This window comes from Rhinolophus sinicus, chromosome 1, assembly GCF_057876585.1.
Source record: "Rhinolophus sinicus isolate RSI-liver-muscle chromosome 1, RSI-T2T, whole genome shotgun sequence".
Taxonomy (NCBI): domain Eukaryota; kingdom Metazoa; phylum Chordata; class Mammalia; order Chiroptera; family Rhinolophidae; genus Rhinolophus; species Rhinolophus sinicus.
The window spans coordinates 35,474,413-35,493,180 of record NC_142501.1 but is presented as its reverse complement, the minus strand read 5'-3'; the positions used below and the strand labels follow the sequence as shown (position 1 = coordinate 35,493,180).

The window sequence follows — 18,768 nt, the reverse complement described above, 5'->3', positions numbered from 1 at the left end:
AGAATGTTAGAGGGACTTTTTTAAGATGAAAAAAAAAAAGAATAACAAAATGGCAATAACTACATATCTGTCAACAATTACTTTAAATGTAAATGGATTAAATGATCCCTTTAAAACATAGCGGGGCTGAATGTTTAAGAAAACAAGACCCTTACATATGCTGCCTATAAGACACTCACTTCAGATCGACAGACACACACAGATTGAATGTAAAGGGATGGAAAAAGATATTTCATGAAAATGGAAACAAACATCTGGGGTAGCAATACTTATACCAGACAAAATAGACTTTAAAACAAAGACTATAACAAGAGAAAGAAGGACCTAGTAATCCCACTTCTGGGTATTTATCTGAAGAAACCCAAAATGCTACTTCAAAGGGACATGTGCACCTATATGTCCGTTGCAGCATTATTTACAATAGCCAAAACATGGAGACAACCTGGATCTCCATCAGTGGATGAATGGGTAAAGAAAAGGTGGTGTATATATATACAATGGAATATTTATCAGCCATAGAAAGGAACTGGTTCTTTCCATTTGTGGTGGTATAGATGGACCTGGGAGGTATTGAGCTGAGTGGAGTATATCAGACAGAGAAAGACAGATGCAATGTGATTTTGCTTATATGTGGACTCTAAAGAATAAAATAAACTCATAGATACAGAGAACATTTTGATAGTTGCCAGGTGGGAGGAGGGTTGCAAGGGTTCATGAAAAACGGGAAAGAATTAAAAGTACAAATAGGTTGTTGCACAGTAGTCATGGGTAGTCAGGGTAGAGCATAGGAATATAGTCAATAACAGGATAATAACTATGTATAGTGCCAAGTGGGTACCAGACTTGTCAAGGGGATCACTTCTTAAATTATACAAATGTTTAACCACTATGCTGTACATCTGAATTTAATATAAAATAACATTGAATGTCAACTATAAATGAAAAAATAAAAAAGGGGGGAAAAGTGATAGGGAATAAGAGGTTGAAATTTCCAGGTATGAAACCAATGTAAGTGATAGGGATGCAATTTACAGCATGGGGGATATGATCAATAATATTGTGATAGCGTGGTACCATGTCAGATGGTTGCAGGACTTACAGTGATCACTTCTTTCGGTACATAAACGTTGAATAACTATGTTGTACACCTGAAACTAATATAATATTCTGTGTTAGTGTCATGCAAGGACTCACCAGCACCATATCCTGCTCGCTGTGCCGTGTGTCATGCAGGGTCTCTGGTCCCGTTCCCCTCACAAGAACGCAGGACATGGTGAGGCCAAAAAGGAACACCCACGGAGCCATGAATAGGGGAGTCATACCACTATATTCTCGCTGGCGGCTGGTTGGAGACACAGGGAGCAGGAGCCACATGATGCGCAATCCGCCGTCAGCTTCTCTGCCAACCAACCCACCAACCCACGTAGCCACGGCAGTTATATCAGTGCCTAATGGCTGACCGGTAACAGCTGATGGCCAACTAATCACAGCTGACGGCCATCTACTATCCCAGCCAGCACCTTTCCACGTGAGGCCGAGAGCCTAGAAACTGCTCTCTGGACTCTGTCCCCACACAATCGTTTACCAAATAGATACTTTACTAGTTATTGGAGAATCTATTGACTAGAATCAGGTGAGGAAAGGAAGAGCGTTACTGTCAAATAATTCAAATAGGATCTTAAAAAGTCATAAAGTTAACTGACATCAAAGAATAAAAGTGGTACTTCTGGTTTCAGCTTAGACATGCAGAGAGCAGGAAACAGTGTTGCACCCAGACCCTTAAAATAAGAAAAACCGCTGGTAAAATAAAAATTTCAACTTTTCTTGAACCCATCAGTGAACCAAGGTTATCAGGGAAACAGCTAACTAGAAATCTGGAGAGACAGGCCCCTGCAGGGAGAAACAAGATTTGAACATTTACTTACTTGGGGCAGAATCTACTCAATGCTATTTATGTCAGTAAAAACCATTCAGCTAGAAATCTTTAATGAGTTGCTAAAAACCAGGTGTGGTTTTTAGGCATGAGAAAGTGAAGCCCCTGAAGGCCACAGACAGAACCGGACTTACACCTTTTGCAGGTGATTCCCCCAGGAGCCCCATCAGGCACCGCTGGGAAAGATTAGAGAGAATTTGGAGAGTACCATTCTGGCTGGGGGTGGAGAAGAGCCGCTACTACTAAAATTCTCCTCAGACTAGTCTCCCCTTTCTCCCCTAAGGAACAAAAGCCTTTCTATCCAGTGAGTAAGGGCAACCCAAATTGTAGGGTGCTGGTGAAAACTCCTGCCACCGGGAAGGGAAGCAAGAAAGAAAAGTTCCTCTTCTGGGGGAGGGGCAGGTCACCACCACCAAGACCCAGATTCATAGAGCCGACCTAAATTCCCCTGCTCCATCCCTCTCCCAGGCACGGTAACAAACATCTAGTAAATACAAGGATGAAATGTAGTGGGAGAGCTGCAAGGGAGATTGTTTCCGGATAACAGGACAAAAGGAAGAACTAAATCCAAGTAGAGAGCGAAGCCTAAATATAAGGTTTCCCCAGAGGAATTTGAAGCCCTTGGTGCACAGAGCATAACCATAGCAACAACAAACTTCAAACCCAGCCCTACAAACCTCACCCTACAGACCTAGGAGAAGAGGCGTTCATCTCCAAGCATAAAACATATTTACCTCAGTATGGACTGTCCTATAGTCCATTTATGATCTTCAACAAAAAATTATAAGACATGAAAAGGCAATAGAGAACACAGTCTGAATGGACAAAGCAATCATCAGGCTCAAAATCTACACATAGCTATGAAACAGATTATTCAACAAATTATTAAACAAATGAAGACTTTCTAATAAATGTGGTTTAAAGGACTATTTTTGCAGAAGGTTTAAATATATAGAATCATTATTGTAAAATGAGTCCTAAATAAAATGGTGAGCAGAGGACAAAAATCTTTCTGATTTTTTTGATGTTTATAATCTCACTTTTCTGTGACATTTTCTCGTTCTCTTGGCGTAGTCTCATGTTCTCCATTTTTACTCCTATCAAAAATCTACTTCTTAAAAAATGATTGGAATCTCACTCACACTGTGAAGGGTCTGGTCATATGTGATCTCTGCCAATTTAAATAAAGATAACATCTCAGTTCAAAGGAATAAACTTCTAATGATGGAACTTGGGGCAACATCAAGTTTAACAATGGAGGTTGGTAGGGAGTGAGAAATGAGCCTATGGGTTATTGGTCAGGAATGCTCTACAGTGGTGTTAAAATTATACCACTTATGTTGTAATCTTCTCATCAGCTTGGTTCTTGGGTTCCAGTTGGTTAGCACAGTCTGTTTAGGAAGGGTAGAAGGCACGGAAGAGGAAAGTGACAATAGCTAGTGCCAAACTTGTTACAATTCTTATCATTTTGTTTTGATACGTATGAAATATGTATGTTGAAATTGAAACAAAGAGATTACCATAGTCCCTGTGAAGGAGAGACATGAACACTTTTTATTCCATTATGGTCTTTATTACAATGTATGTTATCATATGTTTACATACCTATTTCTCTACGTCATTTGTGGGCTCCCAAAGGGCAAAGATTCTATTTCATACATGTTTTTATATTCCTTGCTTAACCTGTAGATGGTAGTCAAAAGACACTTTTTTTTGACATTTTAAAATTTATTTTTTGTTTTAAAATATTAAAGAAAATCTTCAAAAATTTGAAACCATCACTATCTAATGACCTTAATGCAGCTATTTTTATTTTTGCATGTTGTTTTCAATTCTATTTATAACATTCATATTAAATATGACTGGAATTTTTAAACTCCATCAATTCATTCATTCATTCATTCATTCATTCATTCAAAAATAACTGATAAAGCACTTACTGTGTGTCAGATTCCAAGATAGATGCTGGGAATAAATTAGATAGGTAAAATGAATTCAATTCCTATCTTCCTAGAGTTTATGACTAGTAGAGGAGACAGTTATCCACTAATCATACATAAATGTAAAAATTACTATTTTGGTTAGTGCTAAGTTGCTACAAATATAATCGGAAGGTTTTTAAGCAGTGCAGAAGTCAGACACATTGAAAAATGTGATAGAGCTTAGATCTCAATACTGAGAAGCAGTTAATTAAGTGGAAAAAGAGCATTTCGGGAGCAAGAAACATCCTGGCCAAAGGCCCCATTGCATGGAAATGGATTGGAGTGTGAAAAAGCTTCAGTCTGTACACGCAAGTCTTTCTTCATAGCAGGAAGGCATTCTTCCACAAAATCTTTGATTAATGTCTCCCTTCCAGATCTGATTTCTTCCTCAAAAATATCAGATTTCTCAGGTTGGTGCTTTTGTTTGTCCTCTTAATCATCTACTTTCTTTCACAATTTGCTCCTTTTTCTTCATATTTGCACAGATTTTCAAATGTAACTTCATCATTGATGTGATTTTTGACAATTGTCTTCTTTTAACCTTATCCAATATATATTTTGACTACATTCTTGCATTATTTTCAATCCTTGCAAGCTTTCTTTACCTTAGTCAGTTTTTCTTTACCTTATTCTTATGTTGAATTATTCCTCATTTTTCCCCCTAAGATTTGTATTCCTGTTTAATAAATGCCATTGAATTAAAGATTAATATTTATTCTGGATTCTTTGATTCTGATATAGATCAAATAATCTGAGGCATATGTTTTAATGTTCTTTCCCTTACTGTATATATCACATTTATAAATAATAAATTTATCCTTTTAATTATTCATTTTATAACATTGTATAATTTAATTTTGTTAATGTTCTTCTTCCCCTTAAAGTGTAAGCTTCATGAAGTACTGCCCTTCTTTGTTTTTGTTTGCTATTATATTTTATTTTCCCTGATAGACATTTTACATTCAATAATTGTTGAATAACTAAATATTCAAGATGTTGCATTTATTTTCTTTGCAATATTTAAAAAAAGTCTTCATAATTTTCTTTTTATTTTTACAGAGACCAAATCCCAACAGACTTTTTACTTAGTAATCTAGCAAGGGGGTGGATTTTTGAAATTTCTGCCTGGTTGATTAATGAATCTTTTCTCAGGTCTACAACTTGAGAGTTGGTTGATATACTATATTACTTCCAGATTAATTCTCATATTCTAGCAAGCTTTCATATTGTGTGACTTTGCTATACTCAAGAATATTTTCTCCTATTCTGCAGTTTGTTTTCTGTATCTCTTTATCAAGAACTCTATATAGTTTTTTTTTTTTTTTTTTTTTTTAATGGAGCTATGCAGGCTGTATCACAAATGCTTTGAATCAGAATCTCTAGGGTGGATGTAAGATTAGATTCTTAAAAAAAAAAAAAAAAAGTTTCATAGGTAACTCTGCTGCCAAAAAAAAAAAAAAAAAAAAAGTTATTTTAACCTATAGAGAATAAACACTATACTTTCTAGTGTTCAATATAATAATGCTGCTTTCACTAGCAAATGCAACGTTCAAATATTTGTTCTCTATCACTTGACTTCTCTTGTCCTACTCTTGGGGATGTGAAAGACCTCTCTTTTTGCACCGAAAACAAACAAATCAACACACACCCAAAACCACACAACTGAGAGACAGTTCATAAGTTATCTGGTGTGGACTACACTTCTTCCAGAGAGCAGACAGACAAAATGAAGACACATCTTTTAAATGGGCTTTGCTGTCTCAAGTTTATGTCAGTTTTTCTTAATGCATTTCCATGGGCCCAAAAGAAACTTAATGCATTCTGTAATATGCTTTCTGACAAACACAGCTTGCACATTTTTTATTATTTCTATTTCTTCTGCAGCATTTTAATGGGAAGTTAGAAGAAGATGCATCAGGGGTTGCTAGATAAATTCAATTTTGAACTATACATGAATAAGATCTGTGAAAAATATGACTTAATATATGAATGACAGAATGTCATGATAGCATAAATCCTCCACAATACTAGACTTCAGGTTTGAATGACATAGTCCAAACCAGTTTGTTTGCTTGTTTGTTTATTTATTTATTTTTTAAAAAGGTATTAGGCTTTTCTCTTTATGTGGGCTACTAATTTCTCTCTTTTTTCACTTCTGCTTATTTTCTATGACTGTTTTATGCTCTCTTGTTTTGAGTTAGAAGTAGCTTTTCAGTGTAAAGTTTTCAAAAATTTTTAATTTTTGAATGTACAAATTTCTTTTTCTTTTTCAACATTTTTTATTAGTTTCAGATGCACAAAACAATGTAATAGTTAGACATTTATCATTTATATTCCTCACACAGTGACAACTCGCCTCCCCCCATCAACTATCCCTCTGACATCGCACATAGCTATTATATTTCCACGGTGCCTATTCCTAATGCTATACTCCACTTCTTGTAACTGTGTATATATATATATGTACACATGTATATATATATATATATATATATATATATATATATATATATATATATATAAATTGTAGTTGACATTTTAATGACTGGTTTTATTGAGTTACATTACCCAAGCAGATACTTTTTCTTTTATTACACATTAATCATACTTCTTACTTTAAATATGTGTGGTTCATATATTCTAACCTTTACCACAAATGCATAGTCTCATGCTAACAATGAGTACTCCCATTACTTATAATTTATAGTTTGTTTCACTATTAGAAATTTATAGGTAATTCAATGTTCCATCATATGTAAAGAGTGTGGGACTTGTCAACAAAAGGACCATAAAATGCTCAAAAATAACATCCTACTGAATATACACAATTGTTTGTTGGGAACACAGAAATAAAGATGATTTTTCTCTCCTTACATATGTGTTTCACTGGCTGCTCTGGCAGAAGGTACAAACTATCCATCATTATTTAAGAATTCTAACTTTGCTTCATTCGCAGCTTTCCTTTCATTTTCTGATGCCTTGGTATCTTTTTCTTGATATTTTTTCTTCATAGCATAAATAAATACAATATACAAAATAAGTGTTAAGAATTTGAAGCTCTCAATCAAGCCCAAGTAGGTATTTCTGTGAAAAGAAAAAGTCAATTTTCATTTTTAAATTGTGTGAAATAATTTACAGTGCTCTCCAATATGTAGAGAGCTTAAAAGGAAAATAAAAACGATGTTTGAAATTATACGTAAAAATACTAAGGCAACAATTCTAGTGATTCTTTTTATTGAAGCATAAGGAGTTTTTGATTATTTTAAAAGGAATATTAAGCCACAGAAACTAAGAGTGGTTAATGATCTATGCCAGTGCTTTCCATATAGTAAGGTATATTTGGAATGCTTAACTTTCTCAAAGACCAATTAATTCATGTGTAGTATAACAAAGTATGAAGGGAATGAATTGAGTCAGATAATCAAATTGAATTTATTTAGATTGAACCAGAAGCCAATATTTAACTTATAGGCTAAATGCAGCCCAAAAGCCCCAGTAGTGTGGCCTACTAGAAGTATTTAACAAAACCACACCAAGTAACCTAGCACACATGGTCTAGTCCTGTGATTCTCAATTTTAGTTGCACATTAAAATCACCTGAGGAGATTTAAAAACTCCCATGCCCAGGCCACACCCCTTGACCAATTAAGTCAAAATCTCTGAAGGTGTGACACAGAAATTAATATTTTTTTAAAGCTCCTCAGGTGACTATAATGAGCAGGAAAGATTGATGACCACTAACCTAGTAGGTTAGGAAGCACTCACTGGCATCATGATATTGTTAACTAAATGTTGACAAGCTTTATGCAAAACCTATTTTGAATAATCATTAGGTTTAACTGAAGGTGAATGGAATTGATTATACAATTTTGACCTGTTTAAACTTAAGTTTATTAGCATTTCAGTGGGATCTGTGGTGTACCAAATATGATGAAAGAAATATTTTGAAAGTCTTCAAATATATTTGCCTCATGTTTGGGTTATGTCAACTAGTAATATGCTGGTGTTAAACTTTTCAAAAATTCTGTTGCTATCAAGAAAAATTAATATAGGCTTCTGGTTATGTGACCATTATTGAGACAACTTGAATAAGTTGGGTTTAGACTTAGACTGGTAGCATAATATAGATTTCTATTCTTTGGATTGGGAATTGTTGATATTATTTGTCTTGCTATATAAAACTGATGAGTGATTATCTGGTTACCTCAAAATAATAAATCCAAAAAAAATAAAAAAGTAGCAATTTAACTTTTTGTTGGGTATTCATTGGTTAATGCACTGCTCTTTTTAAAAAAAATTCCACTTTAGACAATCTTCACAATTACTTTGCAAAGTACTTTAGGCAATGAACATGGCTGACCAAAGGGAACAATTATAAGGGCCATGAGTGATCTACAAAGTGCTAAAAGTTTTAAAGAGGAATAGCTATTTCCAGCTGGCTGGACTGGAATGGTACAAACTTTATGAAAGATCATATAGTTGGAATCATAAAGTATGTAGCTTTTTCAGACTGCTTTCTTTCACTTAGCAACGTGCACTTAAGTTTGTGCCTTGTGTTTTTGTAGCTTGATAGCTCATTTTCTTTATATTGCTGAATAATATTTTGTTGTATGAATGTACTGCAGTTTGCTTATCAATTTACCTACTGAAGTACATCTTGGTAGCTCCCATTTTTTTTGGAATTATGAATAAAGTTGCTATAAACATTCATGTGCAGATTTGTTTCCAGCTCATTTGGGTAAATATCTAGGAGCACAATTGTTTGACTACACAGTAAGCCTATGTTTAGCTTTGTAAGAAACTGTCAGATTGTTTTCTAAGCTGGCTATAACATCTTGCATTCCCACCAGCAATGAAAGAGGGTTCCTGATGATCCACATCCTTGCCAGCATTTGGTGTTGTTTATTTTCAGGTTTTAAGAGCTCTTTATATATTTAGGACATTTGCCTTGAGTCTATGTTATAAGTTAAAACTTCTTTTTCCAGTTTATCTTGTCTTTGAACTTTGCTTAATATAAGTTTTAGGATACAGAGTTTTAAAAATATTTTATCAATTTTTTCTACTATGGTTTTGGGTCACACTTAGAAACACATTCCTGCTTCTTGGATAATTAAAAGAATTTCTATCACAATTTCTTCTAATACTTGTAGTTTCATATTTGTATATTTGATTAATCTACAATTAATTTTTATTTACAATTAAGGTGTTGCAAATATTTTTTTCTAGATAGTCATTAGGTTTTTCTTTATGAATAGAGGAGGATAGAAACCATTTTTCCTCTTTGTGCCCCATTGACCTATGACTAGAGCCCCAGTTGGCCATTTTGTATCTTCCAAGAGATGCCAGAGACCATCGAATATGTTTTGTTCTTGTTGTTTAGTATTAGGAGAGTTTTGGGAAACAAAAAAGATTTTAGTATAAATCACACATCTTTTTGTTATTAGCAGTGTGGTTTTGAACAAGTTACTCATTTGCTTTAAATCTTAGTTTCTTCATATTTAAGGAAAAAAGGAGAAAAAATATTTATTCTCTATCGTTTCAATAGGTATTAAAAATGAGATACCAGATGCCTGATACAACGTTGAATACAGTTCATTACATAATGGCTATAATTATTAATATTATTATTAAAGATATGACAATGATATCTCATCCTTTAAGATTAGAGTCAAAGGAAAAAATAAATTAATGAAATATATTAATGACTACTTACCCATATAATTTTGAATTATAGATCCTACAAGACCCTTGTTTCCCAGAGCTGTTGATGGACCACTTCATACATGCTTTATCAATCAGAGCCCCAAAATATATGGGAGCTAGAATTCCCCCTGCAGCATGAGATGAGAAGATGTCAATCTAAGGAACACGTTTCACATGTAATTGGAGGATATTCTACATTGCTACATCTTGGATTAAGTAAAAGTTAAACATTTTGGAGGACTCTTATTTTTTTGGCCTAAGTCTACTCAAGAATGGAGATTATTAGGAATCTCAGAAGCTCAAACCACATATAATAATAGCATAGACATCTTTTATCTATTTTCACCTGCCACCACACATAGGGAAGAAAGAACATCATATGCCGCTACACTCCGCTCTTCTTATAATGCTAATTAACTTCAGCCTGATTGGTAAAAAGGAGACTGTTGTTAATAAAACATGAACGTTATATTGGTTCATATGCAATGTTTTTTAGGCAATCAGAGCTGGAGGATTGGGGGTAGACATAACTTCACAGGGCAAGGAAAAAGCTTTCAGCTCAACTGCTGCAAAGGCAAGAGATTTTTCCGCACTATTTTTAAGAAAATTAAAAGGTGAGTGTCCACACTAGGACGTCCTCCCTAAAAAAACCCAGGCCCGACTTCACAGAATGCTCGGGTCCTACCAGGTTGTCCTTTCTCAGCTCATCACTCCACTTCTACCTTCTTGATGTACTAGAGCCCACAGTCATTTTCTCTCCAAGGATTGTGTGCATTTTTACTACCCCTCTGACGCTGCCTGTGCTGTCAAATTAGGGCCCCTGGTTCTGAATTTTGTTTCTATTAATGTTTGATTACAATGATGCCTAGGTCTCCAGTGGTCTGTGCCTAACCCAGTTTTTATTTGTGGTGTATGATTTTGCAAAATGTGAGATCATTCAGGAACACGTGCATTGCTGTATAGCTGACGTGCCCATCTGCTTTTACTGCTATTTTAATAAACTCTGAGATTGACTCCTAGTTCTAAGCATTGGTAATTTGGCCAAAATTTTAGGGACATGCCAGTAGAGATCTATACCTCAGATGGTGGAACACTGAAGTAATCATAATTTTACTTTGTTCTTTTTTGTATTTTGATAAGCAATTTTCAACTTTTATTTTTTTATGTAAAAATGGTAATGATTCGTATTTTACAACTTTAGTGATTTCATTTAGTTTTAATGAGTCTCAATTTTCTGAGAGTGAGAAATCTTAAAGGACAAAGGTCTGGTGTCTGAGGCCAATATATCTGAGGAAAACTGTTACTGAGAAAATGGGTGAGAAATTCACAGGTTTCAAAAAAATCACATCCACCCTTTGAAAAATACGTGCCAATAATGTATTTCCCCCATATAATACCACTTGTTTGACCAAACTTATTGAATGAATGTTTTAGGTAACAAATTTGGTCTTAAATCACTACTGGAATTCAAAATTTTCAAATGACCTATTTTCCAAATACCTTTTTACAGTTTAATATAAACTATAGACCTTCCACAATTTACACATATATTGTATTAAAGACAATTGTTCCTGAATTGGTGGTTTGGTACTCAGTATGTATTTTTCCCATAGCAGCAAGTTAGGTTCCATAATATAGGTGTCATATATTAGACATATCAAAATGGATTGCTCACAACTAGGATGACAAAATTCCTTTTTTCTATTTTATGTCTCTAGAAGAAGAACTTTTTTTTTTCTCAGTCTCATTTCAGCATACCAGAAGGAGAACTGGCTCTCCAGATTCTATGTTCACCTGCTATCTTCTGTGGAATGGATTCTAGGACTAAGACATCCCCATTAGATCTGGAGATGAGAAACTGCCAGGATGAGCAGAGGCTGTGAGATTCAAGAAGCACAGAAGAGAAATATGGGATGAGAACTATAATGGAATCTTGTAGCATCTCCATCTTCTCCTTCTCTCTCATGTTCATTCTATTTCCTCTTTTGAGGATCTGTGGCCTTTTTTTAAAATATACTTCTTGGACAACTTCTCCATTGTAATTTGGTCATAGAGTTATGATTCTATCTTTTGCTTGCAAGAGTCCCAGGGAATGAGCCCTCCCACTTCCTTTGCCTTCTGCCATAAGCAGTTGCCTCCAGGCCATGATTAGTCTTCTACCCCAATCCCTGGATGAATGCTGCCCTTTACCTACTTCCCAGGAATAAGCATATTATGTTAATAGGTCTTATAAAGGGGGGATACATAGGAGTTAGGTTAGAAATTGTTACGCTAACAGGAGTCTGTGTGGTCTAAATGGCAACAAGAGAGAAAGGATAATTTCTTAAATTTTATACTAGTCACCTCATTTGAATATTTAGAAATAGGCCTTTAACCTCTAGAATCTACAGCCCTACTCTTTAACAGCAAAACTCATAATTTCCTAAGCTTTTTTTCATTCATATCACTCCTTACTCCAAGACGCTCAATTCTTTTAGTCCTCACTTCCTCTTGCATTTTTAACTTCTGATAAAAGTTAGCTGCCTCAGTTTTAGAGAACTAGACAGTGAGGCAGCAAAAGCCCACTTCTGTTGTTTCACAGTCTCAGCCTGACCAGATTCCCAGGCCTCCCAAGCTGTTTGGGCATTACCCTCCTCAGTGTAAAAGGAAGACTCTCCACACTGCCTAGGAGAAGAAATATTCCTAAGTAAAAAACTTTGCAGACCACTTATCTTTGTGTCAGAAAGAGTGTAAAGAAAAGTATGATAATTTCTTGTTCTAGTTAAAGATGGTTAAACTAGAATTAGCAATCGGATTCTTTTAGGTCACATAGTTTTCCTCTGTCTCTTATTATTTATCATTTGCCACAAAAATAGAAATGACTTTTACTTATACTTTTTTTCACTTTCTTAAAATTTGAAGTTAATTCCATTGAGACATGAAAATTCATATCTTGATGCTATAATCTGTATACTTATCATACCTAGTGCTCGTACAGTGAGTGACTGAAAACCCAACGCAAGTGATTTCAGTTCAGGTTGAACATTTCTGAAATAAAATAAAGGCAAAAAATCATTAAGTATTTCTAAAATACCAAACTGAGTTCAATAGTAAAACATTTCTCAGTATTATTGTTTTTCATGGTCAAATAAAAACTCTCAAGTGAATAGCTGACATTAAAGTTATATTTTCAGTTGTTCTAAAAGGAAAACATCTGAATAATAATTATTATTATTGTTATTATTTCCTTATTTACTTAATACATTACGATTTCAGTACAATTTAACAAACATTTTCACATTGGATACTTATGAAATCCTATGAGACAGTGGTTGGAACAGACTTTATAATGCCCATAAAGAAACTGATTTTGTGTCATCTCTTTAATTGACACAGGACATGAGTAGATTCTTTAATCTAAGTCTCGATTTTATCAGAGCTCTTTTTACCATCTTATTTCTGTCATTGTTTTTAACAGAAAAGGTAAACACTATGATTCATGAAGTACATAATACTACTGGGGGGGTGTCAAAAATGTATCTGTATTTTAGTGTCTAATGTATTTTAATGTCATCTTAAAGGTAGCAAGTACATTTGTATCCTCTCTTAGAAATTAACTCACTTTTGCATTTAGAAAGTTATTTCTATAATTCCATTTTTCTTTGTTCAATGAGCAGGTGACACTACCATTCCTATGATAAGCTAATACATGAATTATCCATCAGCAACGGGGAAAAGGTGACTAAGGCTCAAAAATCCCGTTTTTACTGAAATATTGAATTAACAAAGGTTCATTATTTTCCTTGAACTGTTTGGATGACTGTATTTGTTCATAGAGATAATTAGACTTAGTTATTCAACAAACATTTGCTAAGTGCCTCCTAGAAGATTCCACATTAGTTCTTGTTCTTGAGAATAAAGAGATAAATCATGTTTCATATCAACTAAGTGACTTAGATAAGTTATTTAACCTTTCTTAGCCTCAGTTTCCTTATCTCTGGGTCCCTGGACTAACTCCAACATGGTTTAGTTCATACTTTAATCACATCCAGTCTCCTATTCCTTTTCTATCACTGAAACTCTTCCATTTGATCCCCTGAAACTCAGCCTGTTAGCAGCAAAATCCTTATAGCTTACAATTTGAGCAACTCCTTTACTTCCTTATTCTAAACAAAGCCTGGCTGCCCCCTGATAGCTCTTTCCATGCAACTCTCAACTTTCTCCAGTATCCTACCTATCACTGGGCCTGAAGTATAGGTGTCCTTCTTGTCTTTTTTTTTTTTTTTTTTAGTTAACCACTTCTAGACCTGAGTGCCTCCTCTGAAAGACCTCTAACTCCCCCCATGGGGTGCACCACCCTAATGTACCATTTCCTAACCTCCTTGTGTAGTAGTGTCTACTGGCCAAAGAATTCGCCAGGTAATCTACCAAAAGAAAACGGTTTATTTGGGAAAAGAAAAAAAAGAAATAAAACCACCAAGGAGTGCGAGCACACTCACAGGCTGGTCTTCTGTCTGGCCGCCCATGTGGAAAAAAGGTCCAGACCCCAACATGGCTTCCCCCTTTATTCGCATCCCTTCCCTGGAAGCTACCACAGAGTTCAACAGAAAGTCAAGACTAGAGTTAACAAGGGACCCAGCTCCACCCATAGTCCTCCCAGCTCTATGGTTAAGCATGTTAAGATGCCAGTTCACTTCTATCAGTAGCTACGGAGTTGATCTACCACTCCCATCATTCCTTGGTAATTTTAGTACCAGGCTTTCCGTCATTTTTTCCCAAACCTATTTCTGTCACTTTTCCTACTTATTTCAATATCCGTGTAGACCATCTTTCAAATGATCTGGCCTCTTGGTTTCTTGATCTCTTTACTCCATGGGTCTTACTTCCCCCACCCCATGGTCACGCCAATCAGTACACACTTCTCTGTTTCTCAGTTTTGAGCATCCCTTTCTTTATAGCAACCTCTCATTTTTAATTTCACTCCCTCTAATAAACCATCTCTAAAAAACCTTAGCTCCACAAGGCTCTTCAGAACATTGACTCTCCCTGCCTTTTCATAGGTCATCTCCATTTCCATGTACTCACTTCCTTTCTCGCCATCATCTCTTATTATAATCACTCTTTTCATATACCCTGGACTTTTTTGTCCCTCTCATCCTTTATTGTCCTAGACAAGTAAACATGCTTTCATTTAACATTAGCTTTTTCTGCATCTATATCCACAATGATACATTGGCTGGAGGAAATTATTTGAACATGCTGACTGGGCTCATTTCAAATTTGTAAGTACAAATCCCTGGGGTTTTCCAGTGTAATCTTACTTTATTTTACTAGTCTATTTTCCCAATTTATTCCCCTAGTCTTCAAGATTAGTAGCTCCCATTTTCTGATGTTATCTCTAACCTCTTCCTTTTTCCTTCCCACTTTTAGCTAATTACCTTGCTAAACAGAGGAAGTAGAAGTAATCAGGAGAGAATCTCAATACCCTCACATCACTAAAGCTACACATTTACCTGATTTTACCCACACAGACGACCTTCCCTTCTATTACAGAGTCAACTCTGTGCACTCTTTCACATCCCTTTTTATCTTACTCCTTCATTATTACTATCAACTTCCTTCATATCTATTGTTTAATTCTAATCAGCATGAAAGCATGTCATAATATATAGCATTATCCGTAAACAGAACTCTTGATTCCACACTTGCTAACTAACCACACCTTTTGTCTGCTTCTTTTTAGAATACTACTCCTAAAAAAAAAAAAAAAAAAAAAAAAAAAAAAATTCCTACTGGTTATCTGCACTTCGCTCTTTTGTACTTCCTCTCGATCCTTTCATGTCAAAGCAGACTTCCCCCTCTCATCTTCATACACTGCTTTTGCCAAGGCTAACAATGGCCAGCACATATCATATCCAATAGTTACTTCCTAGCTCTTAACTTCCATGACCTTCATTCCTTCTTAATACATTCTTAATTTGGCTTTTGGGTCACTACTCTCTCTTGGTTTTTCTCCAGTCTCATAGGACCTCCTTCTCAGTTTTCTTTACTAGATTCTCATTCTGTTATTGGTCTGTGAAGTTAGAGTGTCCAGGTCTTGGTCCTAGGATCTTGTATTCATCTGTCCTCAGTCCCTTGAATGTCTCAAAAGTGCCATGAATTTAATACCATCTGTATGGTGCTGATTACAAAATTTATGTCTCTTACTCCAATATTTCTCCAGAATGTCAGACTGTAAAGATGACATTGTTACTGGATATCTCAGAATTATCAGAGATCAATTTCTTACTTCTCCACTTCCTCCAAATCTTCTCATCCCTAACCTTCCCCAATTTGTTCAGTAATACCCACCATCTTCCCAGAGGTAGGCCATAATCTTGGGATCATTCTTAAATTTTCATTTTTACATGCCACATTCAATCCATCAGCAAATCCTATTGATTTTGCCTTAAAAACAAAACAAAGACTGAGACTCAATAACTTCCTATGCTTTACCATCACCATCCTGAATCAAGCTTGTCTCCTGTGAAGAACTATTGGATAAAGAAGATGTGGTATATATACACAGTGTAACACTATTCTGCCATAAGAAAAGATGAAATAGTGCCATTTGTGACAACATGGATAGATCTTGAGATTATTATGCTAAGCAAAATAAGTCAGACAGAAAAAGTCGAGAACCACATGATTTCATTGATATGTGGGATATAAAACTGAAAGCAACAAAGGAAGAAGACAAACAAGTAAAGAAACAAAAACTCATAGACATGAACAATAGTTTAGTGGTTACCAGAGGGTAAGGGGGGAGGGGTGTGTTAGATGAGGGTAAATGGGATCAAATATATGATGATGGAAGGAGAACTGAGTCTGGGTGGTGAACACACAATGTGATATATAGATGATGTATTACAGAATTGTACACCTGAAACCTATGTAACTTTACTAACCATTGTCACCCCAATAAATTTTAATTAAGAAAAAACACAAAAAAACTATAATAGCCTTCTGTTTTTTCCTAATTTCATTCTTGCCTCCCGAAAACATGTTCTTTATACAACAACCAGAGTGATCTTCCAATTGGATAAATCAGTTGTATAAATCCAATACTCAAATATCTCTGCTGGTTTCTTAATACAATTAAAATAAACTCTAAAGTCTTTCCTGTGACACAAAGGGTCTATTATCTGTACAATGTTAGCTTTCTCATTACACTTCTTCCCTCTCTCTTCCTCACACACTCCTCCTGACCTTGTACATGGCAAGTATACTCCACTTTAGGGCTTTTACCTTTGCTGGTATCTTTGCTGGATTGCTCTGCACCTGTCCCCATATCTGTATAACCTGTACCTTCATTTTTTATTCAGGTCTTTTATGAAATGACTTCCAATGCACAATATTTGAATGAGTATGTTTACTTACCCCTACCTCCCCCCTTCACCATCTGTATTCTTACTCTGATTTGTTTTTCTTTCTAATGCTTAACACCTTTTCTACTTTATATCTTTACTTACTTACTTATTTATTGTTCTTTTTCCTACACCCATCCAGTTCCCCATCCCTCACTCCCACGGGGTGCTAATAAAAGTAGGGCCTTTATCACTTTGTTCATAGTTCCATCCTCAGCATCTAGAACTGTGCCTGGCACATAATGAATGTATGTTGAATGACTGAATAGCATCACTACTGTTTAGTTTAGTTTTAACAATAGTCTTATGACATAAGTGTTGGAAAATCATCAATAAACTGAAGTTTATAGTTTTATTTTACAACCTGCTTCACAAAAGTTTTCCTTTGATAAAATCAAAGGCTGGTGAGAGATCAAGAAATGTTTTTGACAAATGGTAATAATAATCTTAACCACTTTCTCAATAAAATAAAATATAAATGTCATCAATATTGGAACAATGATCTCTATAACCCTCTTTCTTTATGAAGGATTTTGAATAAAAAAGCTATGACTTGTTGAGATGCAAGATTACATGGAGTTTTGATATGATTTCCTATAAGTTAATATCTGTAATTTGGTACATATTGAAGATTTTTCCTTTTGAGTAGACAACATTTTACATTAAAGTGGAGCTATATCTGTGGAATAAATTAGTATACAAACTTTTACAAGATTCAGGGTCAGAGTGGAATTTAAACAACTGTAGACTCAGTTTATAGATATATATTTATTTTAACTGAAGTTAATACATTTGTTTTTTTTCCCTTCCATGTCATGCTATTGACTGAAAGTTACTTGTGGTCAACTACCGAGGTCTGTCTTACAAGTATAATTAGATGTTAATTTAGGTCACTATACTTGTACATCTATCTATATATATATTTTAATTAAAGTTTATTGGGGTGACAATTGTTGGTAAAGTTACATAGATTTCAGGTGTACAATTCTGTAATACATTTTCTATATCTCACATTGTGTGTTCATCTCCCAGAGTCAGTTCTCTTTCCATCAGCATATATTAGACTCTATTTACCCTCTTCTAGAGCCCCCCTTACCCTCTGGTAACCCCTAAACTATTGTCTATGTCTATGAGTTTTTCCCCCCTCACTTGTTTGTCTTGTGTACATTTATATTTTTAAGACCTACATTCAAGTGTTTGTTTTCAATTTTAGGTGACTAAATAATTAATTTCACCAATAGGTCTTGCATTATCTGATCCCTTCCTAACGTTCCAATTTTATCTTGTATCATTTCTGTCTCACTTAGTACGTTTCAACTCACCAGCTTCTTTTCATTCCTCAAACACGCCAGCTCTTTCCTGCCTCAAGGCATTGGCACCTAGACCTGTAAAGTTCTTCATTTGGTTAACTTTAACTTGTTCTGTAGACCTTTTGATTAAATGTCACTTTTTTCTTTTGAGAAGTACTCTCTGAGTCCTCTTCTTCACAGCTCCTCACCTCAATCCTGAATTAGGTTTCCCTTTTTATTCCCTTCAATAGATCTCATTTTCCTCATGAGTACTAATGACAATTTGTAATTATGTGTTTATTTTTAAGCTTATTTGTCTTATGTCAGCCTTTCCTGTCATACTGTAAACTGTATGGGAATAGGAACTTTATCTGTTTTATTCACCATGTAATATTCTTCATCCAGCACAGTCTAAATATTTGCTTAATGAGTGAATTAAAGAATGAATTCTGCTCACATATTTTTCTTTTGTTTAT

General features: G+C 34.9%; 1 protein-coding gene across 2 annotated transcripts in view; it reads right to left on the bottom strand.

Moving 5' to 3' along the window:
• Positions 1–3,640: 3,640 nt before the first annotated feature.
• The window catches only part of LOC109450674 (solute carrier organic anion transporter family member 1B3-like), a 56,997-nt gene continuing 41,869 nt past the window's right edge, over positions 3,641–18,768 (bottom strand). Inside the window, exons 13-15 of one of the 2 annotated variants that reach the window (XM_019738257.3) lie at positions 12,581–12,645; positions 9,629–9,746; positions 3,641–6,999 (exon numbers count right to left, since the gene is read on the bottom strand). In XM_019738257.3, coding sequence (XP_019593816.3) covers positions 6,828–6,999; positions 9,629–9,746; positions 12,581–12,645 — 355 coding nt within the window. In that variant the 3' untranslated portion in view covers positions 3,641–6,827. Of the gene's footprint in view, positions 7,000–9,628; positions 9,747–12,580; positions 12,646–15,948; positions 16,045–18,768 lie in introns of those variants that run through there. The other variant, XR_012494036.2, reaches the window with a different exon arrangement.